Source organism: Anabrus simplex, chromosome 12 (assembly GCF_040414725.1).
Source record: "Anabrus simplex isolate iqAnaSimp1 chromosome 12, ASM4041472v1, whole genome shotgun sequence".
Taxonomy (NCBI): domain Eukaryota; kingdom Metazoa; phylum Arthropoda; class Insecta; order Orthoptera; family Tettigoniidae; genus Anabrus; species Anabrus simplex.
The window spans coordinates 64,599,176-64,624,346 of record NC_090276.1 but is presented as its reverse complement, the minus strand read 5'-3'; the positions used below and the strand labels follow the sequence as shown (position 1 = coordinate 64,624,346).

Sequence of the window (25,171 nt, the reverse complement as noted above, 5' to 3'; positions counted from 1 at the left end):
GTACTTATTCACCCTCTGTTGCTAATACTCACAAACCTATTGTGTACCTAACATAATGGTACTACTCACAAGTAAAGGCAACCCATGGTGTTCCTCACGTGATGGTACTAATTACAAGTAGTCTCATGGTTCTAATTTAATCATCCCTTGGTCGTCCATTTTAGTCACCTCTTATGACAGGCAGGGGATACCATCGGTGATTCTTCGTCTGCATCCCCCACCCACAGGAGGTTGTGTGTTTGGTTCGCGAGAGCTATTTTATTTCGCTCAAGTCGACAGGCAAGCTGATTAGGATCCCCCTATCCACCACCTGGTGTGCACCATGTGGGAGTATCACCTCTCCCCCTGCTATGCCAGCATAGTAGGTTTATGGAAAGTTTGTAACAACATGCTGTGTCCACCCCCACAAAAGAAAAAATTCTTAACCATGACGATTGTGTGCTGCTCTGATTTTTCACCAATTGCAAGTCAATAGTCGTTGGCCTACAACATATGTCATCATGCATGTATACAGCATCATTTCCCCTAATGTTTTCAATGTCATTTTCACTCTCCACTTAAGTAATTGGACTTAAGCGACTACCAACACTTTCACAACCAGAATTTATCACTTATACCAAGCGATCAATCTCGTTATCACATAAAATATTTCAAAGCAAATTAACTGCCCTCTGTATTTTATATTAAGCCTGCAGGCGTTTCAACCCTAGAACTGGCAAATGTCGAATATTCGACAGTTTGGCCCCTGCTGTACTGGCACTGTAAAGTATTCAACATATTCGTATTTCATCAAGTAATTTCCTCAATTCTTCAACAAACCTCATGACAGTCTACCTTCTTTTTTTCATTCTCGATGTCCACAACAGCCATGAGCTCTGTTTCATTCATATTTACAACCACTTTGGGCGCAATTTCATGGAAATAAATGAGTGCAGTTTTCCGATGATCTATACGAGTGCCACTGAGCTAGCATTTGTAAACAAACCTTCACGAGCTCTACTTTGCTATTCTATTCATTTTATTTTGTTGTTTTCCATTCGTTGTGAGTTATTTACTTATATATATATAATATAGTGTTATTTTAATGATTATATACATTTTTAGTACAGTGTGTGAATAAATATGGCATCTTCATCACAGAATATTAGTGATGAAGTATGGCAAAATTTGTAAGAAGACGAAATTGACGGATCTGACTTTGAGGATAATGAGAAGGAACCAACAGATTTCGAGTTGGAAAGTGAAAGTGATGATGAGCCTGCCATACCACAACCTATCGTAAAGGTCACGCCTCCTGAACAAGGCATGCCGATATATTTTCCCTAATATTTTCAAGAATATACCTAATCAGAGTGATGAAACTTATCCTAATGAATTGGAGGTACTTTCTTGACAATCCGCATATCTCAGTTTTTTGGGACATGTTTCAGTTTTGTGTACATATGATCAAAATTGTTATTATTTTGAATTTAGGAATTACACTTTTTGAACAGGCTGTACATTTTTCTAATCGAAACATTTAAGTAATTTTGTGTCAACATGACAATCATCATAATATTAGCTTTATGTAGATATGGTTGAAGTAAATACAAAATTTTAATATTCTCAATGAGAAGGTGGAATATTAAAATTTTGTATTTACTTTAAGCGTAGTCTCAACTCAATACGGAACCTAACAATGAAGTATATTACTTTGAATTATGTAGATATATAAAATATTGTCGATTTATTTCGTACCTCATGGATATTTTTTATTGTATTTAGACAAGTAATAGCTGCCAAATATGGCTACCACCAAAAGATTTAACTCTACCAATTCTGGGGTTAAAACAAAACAAATATCTATGGTCTCCAGATAGCGCATGTGTTATTACCATATTTTCTTGCATAATTTCCCCCTTTTTTACTTTTTTCCAACCTGAAAAACGGGGAGGGAAAATTATGCATGTCTAAATTAAAGATGGAAATCAAGAAATCGAACATAATTATCTTACTTAAGTTATGAAATGTATTTAGGCCTAAAATAGAACAAAATAATTGAAAATATGTACAACAATTAATTTTAATAAAAAATCAAAGGCAATAATACATTCCCTAGCAAAAATTATATGGAAACGCTCATCTTTTAATGTCACGCGAGAATCTACTAAAGATAGGAGCCAGATACCTGAAATAAATTAGAATATTGTATTAGGGTAAAATCTGTAAAATTGCCTATGCTAATTTGTATTTCACTTCAAAGAAATCGACTTACCATGTCATTCGTCATCACTTTCTTCCAAAGTTGTATGCGATGAATCACTTCGATTCTCTGGCATTTGCTAGCATAGAGTTATCCTTCTTCAAAGAGAAAGATTGTTCCTTTTCATGAACTGACAAAGCCACCTTCTGCTTGCTTTAAAATCAGGAATTTTTGAGTTTTTTGCTACATCTACAGCCTTTAACTGGAGCACCTCGTGGGAAAAAGAAAAGCCATCATTTCTCAATTGATTCACATAAGAAACAACTTCCTTTTCAATTTTTTTGGTCCCCAAAATGATAAAGTTGTTATCTTGGTACACTGCAATTCTTCTTTCTGCTTCCGTCAGTAATGCACATGTGATAGTGCTACAGAAAATTCATGAGATGCAGTACGATTGCTGTTATTTTTGGGAAATTCTATCACAGACAATACAAATTGTGCGTCGTAACTACTGTTTTTCGTTCCCACCACGTCACTAACAAACACTTCGCACAACAATTCACACGTAAGAACACTGCTGAAAGTGATTACTGTACATGTGAGAGTCACAGGTGTGTTCTGGCCCCGGGCGCTGGAATGTTCCTTCTCTCCTAGCATGGGAAACATGAACTGGAATTTCCAAAATAGTTCCCGATTTCCGTACATTGGCAGGAATCACGAAAACGAGATAAGTCCGTGGTTCGCAACTAGTGAAGACCGTAGATAAAACAAGGAGGGAAAATATGTGGATTTTTTTCCAATTTTTCGTTCTAAAAACCAGGGAGGAAATTTCCGCGATGAGAAAAATTACATGAGTAAAATGCAATAATAGTCGGCTATATTCCCTCATCCATGCATAGGTGTCTTACAAATGCAACTGGAAGTATAAGTACGTTTTACTACACCACGAGCAGAAGGTGCTCGGCTTCCGCGGTACACATTAATATGCTATGGATGGGAGGGGGTTAAGCACTTACGATATTCCAATCATTACTCATACATATGAATCTATAAATGAAAAACAAACTGAGATCTTACATGTTTTGTAGGCTGGCTCATCTTTCTCCTCCTATCTTGCAGATCATATCGGCACAAATCTTCTGCTTTTCCTTCATCATGTTCTGGAAGAGACTTTTCCAAGAAAGACCTCCTTTGAATTTCCTAAGTAAAATAGGAATTATGATACATTTATTAGACATATTTTCAAGCAGAAAATGTTTTGACAAATTTAGATTAGCTCCATTAAAAAAATACTTCCGGCCAGTAAATTGCCATCTTATTTAAACATATCCATTGTGTAAACTCAGAAATGAGGGCATAATACCTCTATATATATATAAAATAGGAGTTTTGTCTGTACATTGCTCAGAATTTAAAAAGAATGGTATTTCTGTATCGGTCATGTCCACAGCAACAAGGAAATGTACTTTTTACTTTTCTGTAATTTCTGCATGTCTGTATGTACAATATGTACGTATGTATGTACGCGAATCATGAGGAAACGGCTGAAGAGAATTTAATGAAAATCGGTATGTAAAGTCGGGAAATGAGCCACTACAATTTAAGCTATAAATCATTTGATTCACGCTGAGTGAAATGGTAGTTTAGGGGAAGATCTAAAATTTTGTTCTCAAATATTTATTTTATTAGTGGTCCTATCGATAAATACTACATAAGTTATACTGAATTTCATTTCCAATAATTTATGTCTTACACATTTTTACCATACCAGCTATGATAACAGAGATTTTCGTGAATTTGTATTTTCGATGCTAAGTCCATATCAACGTCGAGCCACAAGAAAATGGGTAAGCAGAATTTAATGAAAATCAGTATATAGAGTCGGAGAATAAGAAAATACACTCTAAGCTATAAACAATTTTATTCACCCTGAATGAAATGGTAGTTTAGGAGAAGGCATGTAAAATTTTATATTCTTATATTATTGGTCCTATCAAAAAGTACTACATAACAGAAGTTATAGGGAATAAGAAATTTGTCTGTACATTGCTCTGAATGTAAAAAGAATGGTATTTCTGTATCGATCATGTCCACAGCAACAAGGAAATGTACTTTTTACTTTCCCATAATTTCTGACTGTATGTATGTATGTATGTATGTATGTATGTATGTATGTATGTATGTATGTACGCGCATTATGATGAATAAAACATAAATTTGTAAATTACTATACTAGGTAGCAACAATGAGCACTGTATTCTGTTACGAGACGTTTTGGCTGGCATGTCATGTTTCAAGAAGTGTTTCAAATTTGTACAATGAAGATAAAAACTTTTTGCAAGAAGTGAAGTCAATTTTGTGTAAATATTGTGTATATTTTATCTTTAGTGTATTCTCAAATAGTTCTTGAAGGACATGGGTTCTTCCATTTTTTAAATTAGTAGACAGCTACAATGAGCTTTGTAATCTACTACGAGACATTATGGCTGTTGGAAGTCTCAAATGAGACGAAACATGTTCCAGGATATGTTTAATATGTTTCTATATTACATAGTTTTCACTTGTAAAGTGAGGTGTATTGATTGGGAGAACCATTGAACCTAACATTGTTTCTTATTTTCAAATGTATCAATACGGATCTATATGATGAAGTTCATAAATTGTACCAAGTGGTACATTCCGAGCTGTCAGTGGAGAGATGGCATGGAATGACATTAGTAGATGAGTTTGAGTGGTGTTTTTAAAAATAGAAAAGATCACATTATGAAGATAAAGTTGGAATTCAAGAGAACAAATTTGGGCAAATATTCATTTATTGGTAGGTAAGTGAGGGATTGGAATAATTTACCAAGAGATATGTTCAATAAATCTCCCAATTCTTTGCAATCATTTAAGAAAAGGCTAGAAAAACATCAGATAGGGAATCTGCCACCTGGGTGACTGCCCTAAATGCAGATCAATATTGACCGATTGTAATTTATTTGCATATTACTGAAAGGCCCATTATTACGTTCTCTCTCTAGGTTGGACCATGTACATTATGTACAGGTCACTGACATTCTGTTATGCAAAGCAGTGTTTTTTCATCAAAGCAACAAGTGTAACCCAACTCAGACAACGATGACGATTGTCACAGGTGTTTGGACAGATAATGGGGAAGCAATCAAACTCCTTATGTATTTTTTTAAAATTTGCAAATGTGAAGAAACAATAGACTTGATGAACAATTGAGAAGAAGTTTTGAAATTCATTTTTCTTAAGATGTTGCATAAAAATGAGATATTTTCGACCTATGAAGAAATTGCAAGTTATGAATCTCATTATAAAACCGTATTGGGTTTCAGAATAAGAAGTTATTATATTAATAAAAACCACCTTTCCAGACGATCCAGACGACATTTTATCCAACTGTGCAGTTCGTTTTTCAAGCAATATATGTGATTTTAGCATTCATCATCACGTCTATTTTATGAAACATCATAGTTCATTACAAGAGCTCACCCTTATGTGAATAACTGTTTTTAATTATAAGCAGTCTAATGCCATTGAGCGAAGATTATTATGGTCATTACATAAAATTAGTTTCATGGTCCGTATCGCACTGCAATAGATTCACAACTTTATTTTCCACCTGGTCGATACAATGATTGCCTAAGGCAATTTAATGGTTAAAAGTGGTACATATTTCGTATATTATCAACATCTTCAGCCACATAACACTGTTTAGATAAAAAAGCATTACTTTGTCAATTTATGTATTTTTCATCTAAACAGTGTTATGTGGCTGAAGATGTTGATAATATACGAAACATGTACCACTTTTAACCATTAAATTGCCTTAGGCAATCATTGTATCGAGTAGGTGGAAAATAAATAAATACTTAGTTGTGGATTATTATGGTCATCGATTTATACGAACAATTAATCACTACATATTATTGTAACATCTTCATGTCATTCATTCCACTTACATTTTAAGCAATTTTAATGGTCAATATTTGTTTCAATAGACATAATATAATCTTATTGATTATTTTTAAATGGTTAGAATTTGTATTTTATCAATGTAATATTAGACGTTTTTCGTTATATACTGTATACTGGGATCAGGGCCCTGACCCACCATGGATTAAGTTATTTCTAGCTGATGATGCTCACTAAGCATGAGCGAAACATGTCCTAATTATAATATCTATTAATGATTTTATCCTGAATATAAAGGACTATTGTGTATTGGAAAGGTGGTTTTTATTAATATAACAACTTCTTACTATGAAGAATTGTTATATTTTATGTTAAAAGTTTGTTTAAATAAATTTTGGAAATTATTGTAAAAAAAATTAATCATGGACAAGTTTGGTTTAAAATTTGTTAAGGTGTAAAATTGTGTTGGAAAAGATTTTTGTATTTGAATAGGCTAGGTAACATATGAATCATACTATAGTGACACGTGTGGCTATGGTAAGGAATTGCGAGATGTTTCCTGTGTCATCATGAAGAAGGATCCAGAAAAGCACTCTGATAGGTCAGAATAACAATATCTGCTACTGATGAATGTAAGAAATGCAAGGGTACTCCCGTGCCCTAATTGGTTATCTTCTGATTGCACCATTTCTGAGCTCTGGTGACTTCGCCAGAGCCAAGCTTCTCGACCGTGTCTTTGAATACTAATTACATTATCGGCCAGATGCACTCCGCGTCTGACCCATCTCGGGACTCTAGCCCCCTAGGTAAGCGCTAAGTTCTTAGGTTTGGTTTAATTTACATTTTTTTCTTGTGTTTTGGCCCTTTCTCATTTAATGTAACTTTCTGTGATAATTTAAATTTGTTTTGCGTGTCGGAGTTTCCTCTAGATTTCCACATTCACCAATTTTGTGTTTTCTGAATGACTATGCTTCAACAGACAGTCATAGCATCTTGTTTATGGAGGCAATTCCTTTCAGGCTTAGTATTCTTAATTTAATGTAAAAGTAACTTTCTCTATTGATAAGCAATATTGTACATTAAATGTAAAATCTTGGTGTGTGTGGTTTTTTTTTTTTTTTTTTTTTTTTTTGCCTCCATTCACTTGGTATCAACTTCTATGTTAAAAGTTTATCTTCTAGTGTCTGAAGAACTTGATTTGATTATGGTATATTTAAATAACCTTTGATTTAAGCGTTCTTAATTGTCATCAACTATGTCATTTGTTTTATTTGATTTTGTATCTTTTTAATTTCATTAATAGTTAATAGATTAATTGAGGGTGATTATTGAGAAACTTTTCTTCCCTATAATGTTATACTTTCCCATGGACCTCAACAGGGCTCCCGCCACTTCCACATCCTTTCCGTAGTTACGAGTAATAAATCTCATTGTAGACCGTACTGGACATCAGATTATGAACATTAAAATAAGAATAATAATTTACACCACCTTTAAAATACTTATCTTTCCTTATTATATTTAAGATATAAACATTACAACAGGTGTTGTATGTTGGGACATGTTTCACTTAACTGTTGTAAGCATCATTAGCCGAAAATAAATCTTAGCCTAAAGTTAGGTCAGGGCCCCGAACCTAGTGTCCTTAAAATATATGGTACCCTAAGATTCAACATTTACATTATAGAAAATCAAATAGGCTTAAAACTAGTGTGAAAACATATAAGAATGTTCATCATGGCTAGGAGAAAAACATACAATCGTGTTGACAGAGGTTAAAAACAAAATACAACATAGAGCTGGTAGTGAAGTTATTAAAATCATTGCTACCAGTCAGTTAATAAAAATGTTCATATATAACAAGAAATGATTATTATATTCGTTGGAATGAAGTAGGTAATTAGAACTGTTAACTAATTAAATCTCACTCTAGCATAGACACGTGAGTCAGGTACGAGAAATCACATATTGTAGTTGACATGGAGTAGTAACACTTCAAACAGGATTGATCACGCCTGAAGCTGCTTATAGGTAGAGGCCAATATCCAGTTCCGTTAAAATATGGTTAAAGCCGAGAACAGATGTCTTCATTTTTACTGGGAGTTCAAGATCAAATACGGAGAAAATAAGATGCAATGTGTGTGAACTTTGAGTGGTCAGTTCCATCTCAATCGTGGTCATCCACGGCCTCTCCTTCCTTGCATTTGCATTTCCATCACCTTTTTTGGCATTCTTTCATCACTCATTTGCTTTATGTGCACAAACCATCTTAGTCAGCTCTTCTCTATTCTTCATTCATTTTTTCCACTCTAATTTCTTCCCGGATTTTCTCATTCCTTATTTTGTCTCTTCTACTCTTCTGTATCATATTCCTCAAGAACTTCATTTCGGCTGCCTGTATTCGACTCTCATCCTTCTTTGTCATTGTCTAAGTTTCTGCACCGTAAGTTGTTATGGGTACGTAACACATCTTGTACACAGTTTCCTTTGCTTCCACTGGCACATCTTTGTCCCATAACATGTTTCTTACACTATGATAGAAATAGCTTCCAGCTTGAATCCTCTTACTAACTGAACATCTCCACTACTTCCAGGGGCTTGTCTGCAAGTCTAATCTGACCTTTCCCTTCTTTCTCCCCTCTAGTCATAACAAGAGTTTTATTCTTTTCTACACTTATTTTCAATCCACATTCTTCGATCTTCGCATTCACCACATCCAAATCCAACTGTTCTTGAACATTCATGTCCTCTTCTCCCCAAATCACAATATCATCTGCAAATAACAAATTGTTAATTTCTTTTCCTCAATATGCTGCTTTTGCTGTTCACATGATGTCATCCATTACTTTTTTTTTTCTATTTGCAATACGTCGCACCAACACAGATAGGTCTTACGGCAACGATGGGATAGGAAAGGCCTAGGAGTTGGAAGGAAGCGGCCGTGGCCTTAATTAAGGTACAGCCCCAGCATTTGCCTGGTGTGAAAATGGGAAACCATGGAAAACCATCTTCAGGGCTGCCAACAGTGGGGTACGAACCCACTATCTCCCAGATGCAAGCTTACAGCTGCGCGACCCTAACCGCACGGCCAACTCGCCCGGTCATCCATTGCTATTGTAAACAGGATTGGCGATAGAACACTTCCCTGTCTACAAATCTACAATCTACTGAAAACAAAAGTTTGAAAATAATCTTTACATTGTTGTCAGCTTTCCCCAAACACATAACAAACAAAAATAAATACTGGATGTTATAGTTGATACATTTCTCTGAAAATGATATAAAAAATACGCTGTTTTATACAGTATGTCGTACTATTTAAAAACTTCATGATCGTTCCGTATTGAATAGAGAAATAAGAAGATGTACAATATTAGAAGGATCCACCTTTTCAATACTCCGTTGTAAGTTGAACTATAAAGAAGTCACAACTTGTTTATTGGGACCGGTTTCGACACATTACAAGCGTCATCATCAGCCAAATAGTAAAATAGGGCAAGATATAAAGATCTTAAAACAACTAATACATTGAACACAGGCAAAAAATTAACATTGATTCATATCGTAGCAATTCAGTTAATGTCCAAAACACAATGATCGCAGTCAAGAGAGTAAACAGAACATCATTGTCTTGCGCCGAAAACAAATATAGTTGAACTTCAACTTCTAATATTGTACATCTTCGTATGTCGTACTAAGCGACTTTTAAAATACTTAAGCGAGAAAGCAACATAGATAAATAGAACCAACAAAGTGAAAAAAGCATAATTTCTAACCTGGTCAACTTATAACAAAAAATGCTTGTCAATAGACACTAAGATCCAACACTACAAAACTGTAACTTTGCCCAAAGCCATTACACTTGCGAAACCTTATTCCAAATTAAAAATGAAAGAAGAACTGATCAGCTTCTCAAAACTTGTATAAATAAAAAGTACCAGGTTGAAGGAGTCTGGAGAATCCTCCCCATTGAAACTGTCTATCGAGAGACTGACCCAGTTACCAGCATGATGAAGAAGAGAAGAATCTCTCATTTCTTTCACATCTTACAATTACCAGAAAACAGGATTTTACGACAACTAATGATGAGAAATCTGGGAAAGAAGACAGGAGGGCACTGGATCACAGAAATTCAAGAGGATCTCAAAACAGTTGGACTCGAAATTACAGATGCCCAGTACAAGAATAAAATTACAACTCTTCTTCAACTGAAATGATGCACAGAAGGCCTGTAGAGATTTCAGACGAATTAAGAACACTGCGATCAGAACGAATGAAGAAGTACTGGGCAGATAAGAAGAATCAAACAGTACAACCTTCAAACAAAAAGTGTACATGGAAGACACAAGTGGTCCAATGTAACCAATAAAGTTAATAATAATGATGATGATGATAATAGTAGGATTTAGATGGGACCGTTAGATTTTGCCATTATATCCAATAGGTCATTAAAAATGATGTTACCGGGCGAGTTGGCCGTGCGCGTAGAGGCGCGCGGCTGTGAGCTTGCATCCGGGAGATAGTAGGTTCGAATCCCACTATCGGCAGCCCTGAAAATGGTTTTCCGTGGTTTCCCATTTTCACACCAGGCAAATGCCGGGGCTGTACCTTAATTAAGGCCACGGCCGCTTCCTTCCAACTCCTAGGCCTTTCCTATCCCATCGTCGCCATAAGACCTATCTGTGTCGGCGCGACGTAAAGCCCCTAGCAAAAAAAAAAAAAATGATGTTGCAATAAATGGTTTCAACTGTAATATACAACCTCTTAAGTTTTCCAGTCAGTTGAAACTAATATAAGGTAAAGAAAACACTAGAAAGTACCTGGAAAAGACAATATTTTTATCAGTAACAATATATATTATAATTTTTTTTTTTTTTTTTTTTTTTTGCTAGTTGCTTTACGTTGCACCGACACAGATAGGTCTTATGGCGACGACGGGACAGGAAAGGGCTAGGAGTGGGAAGGAAGCGGCCGTGGCCTTAATTACGGTACAGCCCCATCATTTGCCTGGTGTGAAAATGGGAAACCACGGAAAACCATTTTCAGGGCTGCCGACAGTGGGGTTCGAACCTACTATCTCCCGAATACTGGATGCTGGCCGCACTTAAGCGACTGCAGCTATCGAGCTCGGTATATGTTATATAATGCCTGGAAAAGAAAAGACAGCATTTAACAGATAAGAAAAGGTCCAAGCTCTTGGCCACCTGAGGGATGTTTCTCGAATAGTCTTTTACGTATGTAGTGAACACCATAACTGGGAAAATCTGCTCATTAGGCCTAAACTCAGAACTCCACATAGAGTTGATCTGTTAATTCCACTGGCTACTGAAGGCTTGCAAGGTAGAACATAGGGACCATTGGAAAAATATCCATTATTAACTAGGCTTTGCTACTGACTGAAAATAACACCAGAATATATCCTGCTTTTGTTTATTCTACTGTCACTGCAACTCAAGGAACTATTGAACAGAGCATGTGCCAAAACACAGAAAACCATTTTTATCAGAAGTACTGATAGATACTGATGGATGACATCATAAGGGCAGCAAGGGAAGATTATAGAGGCGAAAGAATTAATGTAATGATATTTGCGGATGATGATGCGATCCAAGGGGGGAGATGAGGAGGAGGTACAACAATAACAACCAAATGTAGTGAATAGAAGGAGAGAATAGGGACTGAGGATCAGTGTGGAGAAGAGCAAGACAATGGTGATGAGTGGAGGAAGAATAGGAAAAGGCGCTATCAAAATTGAAGGTAAGGAACTAGAACAGTTCAAATACAGTAGTTGGGAAGTGAAATGACAGAAAATGGAAATTAATAGAAGGATTACAACTTGGGAGTGCCTTCTACCACCAGGTACAGAGATTAATATAGAATAAATGACTGCTAAAAAAGGAATGTACCGGTACAAGGGATATTACTATAATGACGTATGCAGCAGAAACCTGGATAATAACTCAGGAGAGATGAGAGTAGAGTACAGGCAGCTGAAATGAACTTCCTGCAGATTATGGTACAGAAGACAAGGAGGGATGGAGTGAGAAGAGAAGACATATAAAAAGAGTTACATGTGCAAAAACTAAATAACAAACTGGAACAGAACAGAATGAGGTGGCTTGGACATGTCAAGCTGATGAAAGATCAAAGGCTGCCAAGGCAAGCATTGGAAAGACAGATGACAAGGAAGAGAGGACGAGGAAGACCAAGATTACGATGGATGGACTCTGTGAAGAACAGCGTACAATAATGGAATGTGAACTGGAACACAGTGTTGGGTGAGGAATGGTGCAGAGATGGGATGAAGTGGAGAGGAACCCTATTTGTCCCCATCTGGTGTCAACTGGAAAAGGGGAAATGATGGTGATGAGGAAGATGACAGTAATGACTGATCGGTGTTATAAAAAAATGCAAATAAACAGTTAGACAACCCAAACCGCACAGCCAACTTGCTCGATTAGAGGCAGTTTGGTCATCTCTAGCCTTGGCAATGAACACATTTCTTCTGCAAGTAATACGAAGCAAGCCAGATACGATTTACCTTTCAAGATAATATAATTCATGTTGGCAAGCGTATAATCAAGGTTCACATGTATAACACAAGGAGTAGAAACACGAAAGCAACCAGTCACCGTAATGTAACAAATACCACAAGGCTTTGTAGTAGCAGTCAAAGGGACGCTCCATCATTTAAATATTGTGAAAAAAGAAAACATATCAACACCTCAAGATTCTCAGACTGACGTCCCTTTTGACTAAGCTCTCATAAAAACGAACTACTTCCAATGTAAAATCTGCTCATCAAATCAAGACTAGTTCGAGGAAACTACCAATAGTTGCATTTTACCGTTTACAACTAGTAGATTACAGAAGCATGCCTCAAATCAATACATGAAGCAGAATATTTCCAACGCATTTAAGACCTTAAGCTTTAGACACTACTGAGTTTTTACAGAATTTACGACTTAAATTTTAATACAAGAAGTCAACTAACAATAGTGTTTAAAAAACAAAGAACTTGAGAATTTTAGCCAAATCTCATTATTGTGAAGATATTACTGTGTTCTGGACGTAAATGTTATTAGAATTAATCCCAATTTTAGCACCGTCATTTAAATTGTTAAACTGTCCATTGTGTTTACAAATTCCTATGTTTACGTATTTTACCACTTAGTTTTTATAATCGTAATTAAGTACAAATTAGTTATAAGCAAATTAATAATGACAGGTCTTAACCTTGAGATAAATTGCAAAGGCTGAGGATGCTTGAAACCAAGCGAAACATGTCCCTTCTAATGTAGTGTTGTAGCAATATGAATTTCTAAGAACACAAAATCAATTGTATTGAAAAGGTGGAATAGAAAAATAAAAAATTAAAATATGTATGCAAATTATAATCAAGGTTTACCACAAAAAACAATTAATCGTATAAAATGTATAGACAGAATCATTTCATCTACTTTCTATCATTTGCTCATTGCTCAGCAAACATCTGAAATATACAAGAACATATGTAATGATATATAAGTAATAATAATAATAACGTAAATGTTTCCACCTTTTCAATACTACAATATATTCACAAAATTACAAAATTATACGGTACTAGTTTCGACCCATCTAGGGGTCATCATCAGCCGTATTGGAGCAAAGATCATTTGTGGCGAAATCCTAAGACAATATTATTTTAAAGAATAACAAGTGAAATGAGATGTTATGGTAATAGTTAATAATACAAGGAATATACATACTAAGAGGTTTTTAACAAAGAATAAAGTATGTTTTATACAATACTTCACACATCAACAAGACCAGCAGTTTTTTAAAATCAGGAGTTTATAGGATCAAATGTACCACCTGTAAAAAAACCTACATCGGGCAAACCGGGAGAAACTTCATTATCAGATACCACGAGCACACTAACGCAATAAAATACAACAAGTTTTCAGCCATCGGCCAACACATGCAAGATTATAACCATAATTTCACCAATATTGAACAAGACATGGACATCCTCGTATTAGCAAACAAGGGCCCTTTACTGAACATAATGGAAAATTACTACATACACCTAGACCAATACTTTAATGCCAGTCACAATCTCAATGAAATCTCAGAGAAACCCAACATACTCTTCGATCTATTTATCACTTTCCTCAGAAAAAATAATGCAGCCAACCTAAACTCAATCCTAAATTTAATCAAAGGTACTTTTCCAAGACAATTACACTTTCTCCCGCACCCTTCAGCCCCACCTTAAGCCCTCTTCCTAAGCCATATTTCATTTCAATACAAGAACTTACTGATTTCCATGATTATAATTTTTACAACACCCCATTTATACTTTATTCTTTGTTAAAAACCTCTTAGTATGTATATTCCTTGTATTATTAACTATTACCATAACATCTCATTTCACTTGTTATTCTTTAAAATAATATTGTCTCAGGATTTCGCCACAAATGATCTTTGCTCCAATACGGCTGATGATGACCCCTAGATGGGTCGAAACTAGTACCGTATAATTTTGTAATTTTGTGAATATATTGTAGTATTGAAAAGGTGGAAACATTTACGTTATTATTATTATTACTTATATATTATTCTCAGTTCAATACGGACCAAAAACATGAAATTCATAACCATCAACATATGTAATGGTCAAATATGTATGAAGTGATTACAACTTAGGACAGTTACAAACTTTCTCTCACTTAAGAGACTTTACATACAGCTGATTAGGAAACTTTTTCCCAACCATAATTAAGAACACTGCAAAAGAAACAAGCCTCCAGAAAAATAAAGTTGATAGAAAAATCAAGACTGCAGTGGTATGGACATATAAAGAGAATGGGAGAAGAGAGGATACCAAGAAAGCTAGAAATAGAGTTGAAGGGAAGGATACCTAGAGGAAGACTGAGGGACAGATGGCTGAAAGATGTAAAGAAGAGCAACGAGGCATGAGGAGAGAACTGGATGGCAGTGAGAGAAGAGAAGTGGTGGATGGACAGAAATCAATAGAGAGGCTTATGTTTCAAGCAGACCCAGACTGTGGTTGGAAACTGCTCCAGATGATGATGATCACCTAACTTAATATTTACATCTCACTAGGTTGGGTACTTATAAAACAGTTTCTGGAGATGTTGCGGCACCAGAAATTTTGTGTCACAGGAGTTTTCTATGAAGCCAGCAAATCTATATAACAACAAAAACATGCAGTTAACTCCTTACTCTTATACCTAATTACTTAAAAGCCCAGTGTTAATACAGAGCTGCTTCAATTGTACCTGTCGATTAACAAGCCAAAAACTTCAAGACACTTTGCTATACAGAGTTTTATCAACAGCATTTATAATCATCATCAGTTTACATTTCCAGTTTTCTGGGGACCGTTGATAAGCCTTTCCTACTCTCTCCTACTCATAAATGACTTTTTCTTCATGGCATCATCCAGTGTCCTCCTTCTACAGGTTCTAGGTTTTCTAATTACACATCTTCCTTCTACCTCTCTTCAAAGTGAACTCTGGCTGTTCTCCTAGGTTGTCTCCTCATCATGTGTCCAAACCACCATAATCTGGATATGCCAACTTCATCTCAGATTAGTTCACCCCTGCTAATTTCATCATCACCTCCGCATTTATTTCATCTACTCCTGACAATTTCGCTTTAGGCATAGTTGTGATAGGATTAATAAATAGGTGAAATACTTACAGAAAGGGGAGTGTCTTCTTCCTCCTCATCATCATCATCGATGGCCCAATCAGGCTCACATTTAATGACTACTTGTTGCTCCATGTTACCAAACCTATGTAACAATACAAACATGCAATTAACTCCTTAATCTTATCTGTCCCAGGAACTGCTAGGATCTCACATTCAATGACTCAAGAAATTTCCTAGCTAATAGAAAGCACAGCAAATGACATAATAAAATTTTTCAGTGAGTTGAGGGATCAAAAAGAACGACTTTGTATATTTCCTGATACCAGTACTAAAAATGATTGGCTGAAAATTTGGTTACTGTCATTGTAACAACATTCGCCTAAAGCCATCAATCACTTCACTCTCTCTGCACTCTGCTGTTCTCCGTCTGACATGCTGATGGTGTTCCAGTGCAGCTAATATAACGAATGCACAGTGCACTAATTCCACTGTGAATTAACATTACTGTTAGTCATAATACCTCACGGGGGGCCATAGATGCCCCTAATGACACCCAATGGTTACTGTTAAGATTCTGATATAGTGGAAAGCACGCTAAGTGACAGAGTATGACTGGAGTTAGCTTAGGTCATGTAGCAACGACTGCAATGTTGCAAGCCTCTGCACACCCACTGTTCTTGTTCATATGCAACACTCAGTAATGTTGGTAACAGCTTGCCCTCACTCTGACGAGAGAATGTTTTGTTGTACACCTCTCATACGATCCTGCTGTACTCAGCAGCGGACAAAATGAAGATGTGATGACGGACGGTGAAAAGGCCCACTCCCTATGGAAGGCCCACAGGCCAGGTGAGAGCCTGTGCTCGGCGGCCTAAGAAATTTTAGTTGGCGGCCACTCGGCCAGCCAACAGAGCAAAGCAAGTCTGTGTCCCGCAAGCCACACTTGGCAGCAGCGGGCTGCGACGTTCGGTTTTAACTCTTGAGCTGGTCAGCTCCCTGGTTGATTCTGCCAGTAGTCATATGTTTGTCTCCAAGATTAAGCCATGCATGTCTCAGTGCAAGCCAAATTTAGGTGAAACCGTGAATGGCTCATTCAATCAGTTATAGTTTCTTAGATCGTACCACTTTAGTTGGATAACTGTGGTAATTCTAGAGTCCCGACCAGAAGTGGAAAGGATGCTTTTCTTAGATCAAAATGAACTGGTCGGCTCTTCCGGTCCGTTTGCCGTGGTGACTGTGAATAACTTTGGGCTGATCCACTCGATCCTCGTACTGGCAATGCATCTTTCAATGTCTGCCTTATCAACTGTCGATGGTAGGTTTTTCATCTACCATGGTTGTAACACGTAACCAGGGTTTGATTCTGGAGAGGGAGCCTGAGAAACAGCAATGACATCCAAGGAAGGCAGCAGGCATGCAAATTACCCACTCCTGGCATGGCGAGGTAGTGAAAAAAAATAATGATATGGGACTCATTCGAGGGCCCATAATCGGAATGAGTATATTTTAAATCCTTCAATGAGTAATTACTACTGTCAGTGTTAAAATTACTGATAGATTGATTATGTTACTGTTAGTGGCAAAATTACTGACAGTGACTGGTTAGGTCCTGTCCGTTTAAAGGAACTGAATGTGGCCAAAATTAATACGTGTACCAAGTACATGGAGTTTGTAAAACTTTCATTATTTGCGAGTTCCCATATATCCGGTGGCACTAACTCCGGATTCAAAACGACCAGGACAATCATCTTCCTTCGTGAACTTCACGAGCATATTCAAGAAGTGGGAATATAATTCAAACACCATCTTCACAACATCAACGATGCATGCAGAGTTGTGGCAAGCAAGACAGCAAGCAGGAAAGTGAGAATGATGTTTATGCTGCCAATTCCTGACTCCTTCACATGAGCAAGCTATGGCTCACACAGGGAGTTCTGCCACTTGCTGGCAGCCCTGACAGTGCTCCATGCTGTAGGATACCTAATTGGAGGAGTGGGGCAAGCGCATAATGTCAATGTGGTTATAATGTTGATTACCGAAAATTCCAGTTTGTATGACAACATTCATGATTATATCATCCATTTAGTCGAATCCTACCATCAACGTAAATAAAATGGTTGATGTGGAAACACCATCTAGCAGTTCTGCGTCAGCTGGTGATTATTTACAGTGACATCCAGTGGCTTCAATACTGCTAACACCACTCAAGTAGATTTGGTGATTGATGATCTGACTACAGAATCAACATTTACCAGTTCCCGTTTTGCAATTGAAATTGTAATGATTAGCAGTGATGGAACTAACAATTCTATGAATATCAACACAAGAAAGAGTCTGGAAAGAGTCTGTAATGATTAGCAGTGATGGAACTAACAATTCTATGAATATCAACACAAGACCGAGTCTGGATGATGAGCATACTCCCGATGCTATGAATTTAGAGCCTGATTTATTTTTCATATCTTATACTTCATCCCAGATTTTCATGTTAATTGTGTGTTTGAACATTATTTTCATGTCAATTGTGTGTTTTTACATTTGTTTAGTTATTAGATGTGTTACATTAAGGCTGACGATGGCCAGCCAAGGCTGAAACTAGTCCCTAGTTTAGTAATGTAATTCAATAATATTGCATAATATAGTATTGAAAAAGGTGGACCATATGACATTAATTTAATAATTATTATTGTAATATGCTTTGCCTGCCCTTTTCTATGGTTTTATGAATATTTAATAAGAAGTGTGTTATGGTATGCCGCAGTTGGTAGTCAGAATTCATGCATTCTGATGTCATTATGGAGTCTGTTCCAGAAAAATCTATCCATATATTCACGTTTTAATCCTGTAGTTCCTGAAGCAAAGCCTGGTATTGTGTCGAAGGAAGGCAACGATACTTTTAATCGCAGTTCTTCTACAAAGAACGGTTATCTTGTGAGCTCATATGTTTGTCTCCAAGGAGCATTTTTGCCAGCCAGAGAACATTTTTAAGATACATGGCCTTCACTCTTTCTAGTGTATCTAGGTTATCCTTCCGAAGGTGTTCCCAGATTAATGTCTAAGGTGTATGAGATGATGGGAACTGTTTGTACGTAGATTTTTTTCTCTTAGCAACATGCAAGTTATTAAGAATGCTCTGCCATTTGTTGAATATATTTTTTCGTGATCAGGGGAAGTGGCTCTTTGGTTTGACAGGTAGTAATCAAATATGGCTGCATGCAATGACATTTCTAAGGATGAAAATCACATATATCAGAACACTTTTTTTCTGCAAGTTGCTTCACGTCGCACCGACACAGATAGGTCTTACGGCGACGATAGGACAGGAAAGGGCTAGAAATGGGAAGGAAGCGGCCGTGACCTTATTTAAGGTACAGCTCCTGCATTTGCCTGGTGTGAAAATGGGAAACCACGGAAAACCATCTTCAGGGCTGCCGACAGTGGGGCTCGAACCCACTATCTTACAAATACTGGATACTGGCCGCACTTAAGCGACTGCAGCTATTGAGCTCGGTATATCAGAACATTAATGAAAGTGTCAGCTGCTTAGCAACCTGCTAAGTACAGAATGTATTGCAGGTTAGCGTAGACCTTCGCCTGCAATTATTGGAGTGATCATTTAAAGATTTGATGTTATGATTGCTCAAAGTTGGCTTAACTTAGAGACCTATCAATGTCTTATGATACGACAGGTAATTCCGGAGACAATAAATCAAAAATGAAGCAATTCGGTCCGGTAGAACAGACGAACGGATTTGCAAAGCTGTTTTTTAGTAAACTCTTTTAATAATAATAATAAAAATAATAATAATGTCTACCCCTTAGTCCCATTTTCTAATACAGGTTCGAGGATAAAGTGAGATGAAATTATATGGCATATTTTTACGGCCGGATGCCAACCTCAGCTGAGGAGCTAATGAGGATGAAATGAATGATAGTGAATGAAACTGAGTAAGGAGCTGGAAGGAATCGACTGCGGCCTATGAATACGAACTGTTCAAACACATGACTGGAAGCAAGTTTTTTTTCTTTTTTTGCTAATAATTTTATGTCGCACCGACACAGATAGGTCTTATGGCGACAATGGGATAGGAAAGGCCTAGGAGTTGGAAGGAAGCGGCCATGGCCTTAATTAACGTACATCCCCAGCATTTGCCTGGTGTGAAAATGGGAAACCACAGAAAACCATATTCAGGGCTGCTGAAGTGGAATTTGAACCCACTATCTCCCGGATACAAGCTCACAGCCGCGCCCCTAACCGCAGACTGGAAGTGAAAATGGAAAAGCACAGCAAACTAATCTCAGGACAACCGACAGTTGATGATGATGATGATGCTTGTTGTTTAAAGGGACCTAACATCTAGGTCATCGGCCCATAATGGTACAAAATGAGACAAAATGTAATGACAATTTTAAAGTCCAAAATCGTCCACTGACCAAAATTCAAAGGATGACGACGAAGAATGAATGTTTGGATATGAATTTAAAACAATCAGTGGATCCGACCCGCAATGCCCACATTCCCAGAAACTAGCGTTAAACAATAGTATTACTGACCAAGGGACTGCTTCTAAAGCACAATCCTGAATCGATGATGCTTGTAGTCTAAAGGGGTCCAAAATCCAAATCATCGGCCCCTCATAATGGTACTTGTAGCTAGTAAAGTAGAACCATGGTATTTGTCATGTTGCGGTACAAATCAAAAGTAGCGTAGACTCACGGTATTCCACATATTATGGTACTACTCACAGGTAATGTAATGCGCACATGTAACACAGACCTATGGTGTTCCTCACATAGGTGTACTAATCACAGGGACTCATACTATCCCATGGTGTTCCTCACATAGTGGATACTAATCATACGCAAGGCAGGCCCTTGGTATCACTCATAGAGTGGTACTAATCACAGATACTGTAAAACCCGGCTGGAAGCGCACACTGTCGCTACTAATCACAAACCTATTGTGTACCTAACATAGTGGTACTACCCACAAGTAAAAGCGACCCATGGTGTTCTCCACATTGGTATTAAGATGATGATAACCATAAATTTTGTTATTATATGTAATTTAATGTTATAATTATTCCTGTAATATTGTCTTTGTCTGTTATACATATGTTTTAGTTATCACATGATCTGTTTAATTTTATTTGGCTGAAGATGCCCACTAAGTGGTTGAAACTAGTCCCAAGACTTAGGTAATATCATTTACACTGACTGAGCAAATGTCATGGGATAGCAGAGCACTGATGCGCAGGTGTGTTGTCTGAGCACCACACGCCCCCTGTGCCATATTACGTGCTCCCGATATATATGTGTTTTTTCTTACCTTGTGCATATTTCAATAACTCCGCTCATACAGACATTGAACTGCTACGTTTTCCGTCCATCTGCTGCCTTGTCTGCCTCACGACTGTTTGTGCTTGCTCCCCTCTCCGCGCCAGCTCCTGACATCACCTATTTCCAGTACATTCCACGCCTGCCCTATTCGGCCTATATATCTCACCGCTTCGCCTTGATCGGCGATCAGGTGTGTGTTTCATGTTGTTATAAGCAGTGGGAGTTTATATCGTTCGCACGGCTGGTCCGTGGTGGTTTTATAACCTGTGTGAAACTTTCTTCTTCTGGCTGGATGAGCAGACTAATATTTTATTATGATTTTATGTTAACATCTTTCTTGCTCCTGGTAGACTTTGTTACGATTATCAAGTTTGAACCTTGGTCCCTTTCGGACTTAACTCCGCATTGGAGCACTACCCTCACTTTTGTGAAGGTTAATAACAGTGATGAGGGAGTTATGGATGGCGGACTAAGGAGTGACTTGGAACTTTACTTGTGTCCTGAAATGAACATTATTTCGAAGTGAGTTTTTGCAGCCTGATTCTTGCCTGTTCTATCATACCTTTACCTGTGTTTTTTTTTTCTTATCCTTTTCCTTTGCTCTCTTTCTTCTTGTGTTTGCCATTATCACTTCCCATTCTCCTTTTTCTTATGATAAATTGTAATGGTACTAAATGGTTAATCGTGGTCTGCGAATCTGATTGGTATTCTTTCCCTTCAATTGTTTAAAATGGTGCCAATCTTGCTGTTTGAAGCATAGTGAATTCCGTTCGGGGGATTAATATAATGATAATATGCTCATTGTATTTGGGCATCCAAATGCTTAGGAAATGTTTCATTCCACTTGAGTAAAAATTAATTGGACACCCTTTTCTAAGATATCTTCGTGGAACCTACTCCCTACGATGTCCATATCATTGTGATAAATTGGATCTAGTCATCTGTATGCTATTATAATGTAATTGTACATACTGTCATTTTTAACTTTATCTTCTGTAATTTCTACTATTCTTGTACCTGTGAAATGCCAAAGATAATGAGTTCAATTATTATGTACCCTGTCTGTAAGTCTTTTTCCTTAATACCGTTATATGTCTTGCTTTCTTGAAAACCTCCTCCTTTGGGTTTTGTTATTTATTTGGCATCCCTTTTATATTAATTCTAATGCTCCTACCACGGAATACCTCTAGGAAAGGGCCTTACTTTGTGTTCTGCGCGCTGTATTTGTGACGAATTGCGTATTGCCCCTTGCACACTTCCGTCTGCTCTAATTGGCCTGTCACCTAAATATTGTTCACTACCTTATAATTAAGGGAGGTTCTCCTCTCCGTTTGAAATCGTGTTTGAACTGGTCTAACTCAAAGATATGTAACAAATGGTAGCAGCGACAGTTGTATAAGAGACCTTGTAAGCAGTGGCTGTGCATGTGGCAGGTGTCGTGAGCTGACACCGTTCGAACGGGTTATGGTGGTCGGTGCCCGACGGATGAGAAGTGCGATTTTGGAAGTGGTGCGGGAATTCGGCTTCACACGATCAACCGTGTCCAGGCTGTATTGTGAATGGTTGAATGCGGGTGTCACCGTACACAACACATGAATGACCGGCCGTCCAGCCACCCTCGATGACCGTGACCGGCAACATCTGAGATGGACTGTCAATACTGACAGACGGGCAACCGTGCAACAAATCACGGCTCAATTCAACACAGGCCATGCTAGACACATCTCCCAATGGACAATCCATAGGAACATGGGTTCTGTGGGGTATGGGAGCCGGCGCCACACACGGGTGCCACTGTTAACCCAACGTCATTAGGCACGACGACATGCATTTGTCGCCAGTCACCAGGGATGGACACTGGAACAATGGCGTAACGTGACATGGTCGGACGAATCATGATTTCAACTGCACCATGCCGATGAGAGGCACGGCGTATGGCGCAGACCACATGAAGCGATGGATCCCGCCTGCCTCGAAGGTGTGGTCCAGGGCGCTGGTGTCTCTGTTATGGTCTGGGGTGCATTTTCCTGGTATGGATTGGACCCCCTAGTTGTTCTGGAAGAGACTTTGAATGGTATGCGGTATGTTGTGCTGCTCGGAGACCATCTCCACCCATTTTTGGCCTTCCAGCGCCCAGACGGTTCTGCAGTGTTTCAAGATGATAACGCGCCACCACATCGCTCCCACGTCGCCCAGGAATGGTTCCAGGAACATGCAGCGGAGGTCCAACGACTGCCATGGCCACCCAGGAGCCCCGATATGAACCCTATCGAGCATATCTGGGATGTCCTGGAACGCAGGCTCCGTGCCATGGATCCTGCACCCACGAACAGACCAGTATTGGCGGCCGCTCTGCAAACAATTTGGTGTCAGCTGCGTCCAGAGGACTACCAGGGACTTGTCGACTCACTTCCACGGTGTCTCACTGCAGTTCGCAGAGCCAGAGGAGGCCCCACACGCTATTAGGTGACTATCCCATGACATTTGCTAAGTCAGTGTACTTCATATATTGTATTGAAAATGTGGACCCTCTTGTCAATTTATTCTTATAATTGCACTTCATTATTGAACAACAACAAAATTTATAGCTTATAAATAAGGTGGTTCTGCAGTGAGATTTGCATAAATATTAGCGATCTGAACTATCAGAAACTCTAAAATTTATGCAACTCATAACTGTAGAGTGGCTACATTACACTTGCGCCTTGTTCAAATATGTTTGTAGTCTAACCTATTCTTGCCTATAATTCCCATCTCTATTTATTATTATTATTATTATTATTATTATTATTATTATTATTATTATTATTAATATTATTATTATTTATTTTATTTGTTTCAACCCTTACGATCTCGAGTGACTTGTTCAGCATGTCTTCGTTCTTCCCAATACCTCTACATTCTTTCACTCCTCCCATTTCTCTCCACTCCTGTGATTTAGAACTTTACTTTAGTATTGGTCTATTTGTGACTTTTGACGAACTTTTTATAAACAAATCTATTATTATAAAAATGGAAGCAGCCCAATTTCATTACATAACAAAAACATCACGTGTTGAAAAAAACGATGTTTACTATGAAGGAACATCTATCTCACTTGTTTGTTACATTTAGTGCCAACCAAACAAACATCAAAGCTTCATGGCAAATAAAGTTTAAACATGGCTTTTAAAAATATACGGGACAATGTGCATCCCATATATATTCTGTTGGGATACTTCAGAGAAATAAATCCTGTAAAATAAGAGACATCACAGATTCCATGAAAAGTGCAACCTTGGCATTTAAAAAAAATTAAAAAAAAAAAATGGTGGTATGTCTAACTATATGAACAAGAGGCCTACACATTGTAAATGGCCATATCTAGTGATGAACATATTTCTAAAATCATTATTATTACAGTTTGGATGCAGTTTTTGAAGTTTAAAATTGAAAAAAGTAGTATTTGTAGATTTTGTCTTCATCTTCTCTCTAACTATAAATATGATTTCAATGTGGATTTAATAATAAATAATTATTAAAATACAAGAAATTTCAGAAATTTAGGAAATGCGCTCTGATGTTTAATTTACTCATCTCTGCAAACAATCTTGTTTTAATTTTTTTTCTTATATCTACTATTATCTCCTTTAATCTGATAAGCATTTTGCCAATTTTGCTCAGTTATAATCTTTTCTGTCAACTGTGTAACACCTGTTACATTCAAAATAATGAAATAACAAGAAAAACAGTAACTGTCCTTTTTTAAGTTATAGCCTATGTTTAGTTTTTCTAGAGTTTTTTTAGCCTTCAATAACATTTGCAAGTTTCTATTAGCTGTCATCTCACAGAGTTCACCATCTACCTCAACAAGTGGGTTGCATGTGTTTAACACCTGTTACGTCCGGCTCCATGGCTAAATGGTTGGCGTACTGGCCTTTGGTCACAAGGGTCCCGGGTTCGATTCCCGGCAGGGTCAGGAATTTTAACCATCATTGGTTAATTTCCCTGGAACGGAGGGTGGGTGTATGTGTCATCTTCATCATCATTTCATCCTCATCACGACGCGCAGGTCACGACGCA

At 37.5% G+C, this 25,171-nt stretch overlaps 1 protein-coding gene across 2 annotated transcripts in view; it reads right to left on the bottom strand.

Moving 5' to 3' along the window:
* Positions 1 to 25,171, bottom strand: part of LOC136884537 (zinc finger protein 383) — a 60,586-nt gene that overhangs the window by 32,657 nt on the left and 2,758 nt on the right. For both annotated transcript variants that reach the window (XM_067156783.2, XM_067156784.2), the window contains exons 2-3: positions 15,818 to 15,911; positions 3,260 to 3,382 (exon numbers count right to left, since the gene is read on the bottom strand). In XM_067156783.2, the coding sequence (XP_067012884.2) occupies positions 3,260 to 3,382; positions 15,818 to 15,901 (207 nt within the window). In that variant the 5' untranslated portion in view covers positions 15,902 to 15,911. The remainder of the gene's footprint in view (positions 1 to 3,259; positions 3,383 to 15,817; positions 15,912 to 25,171) is intronic.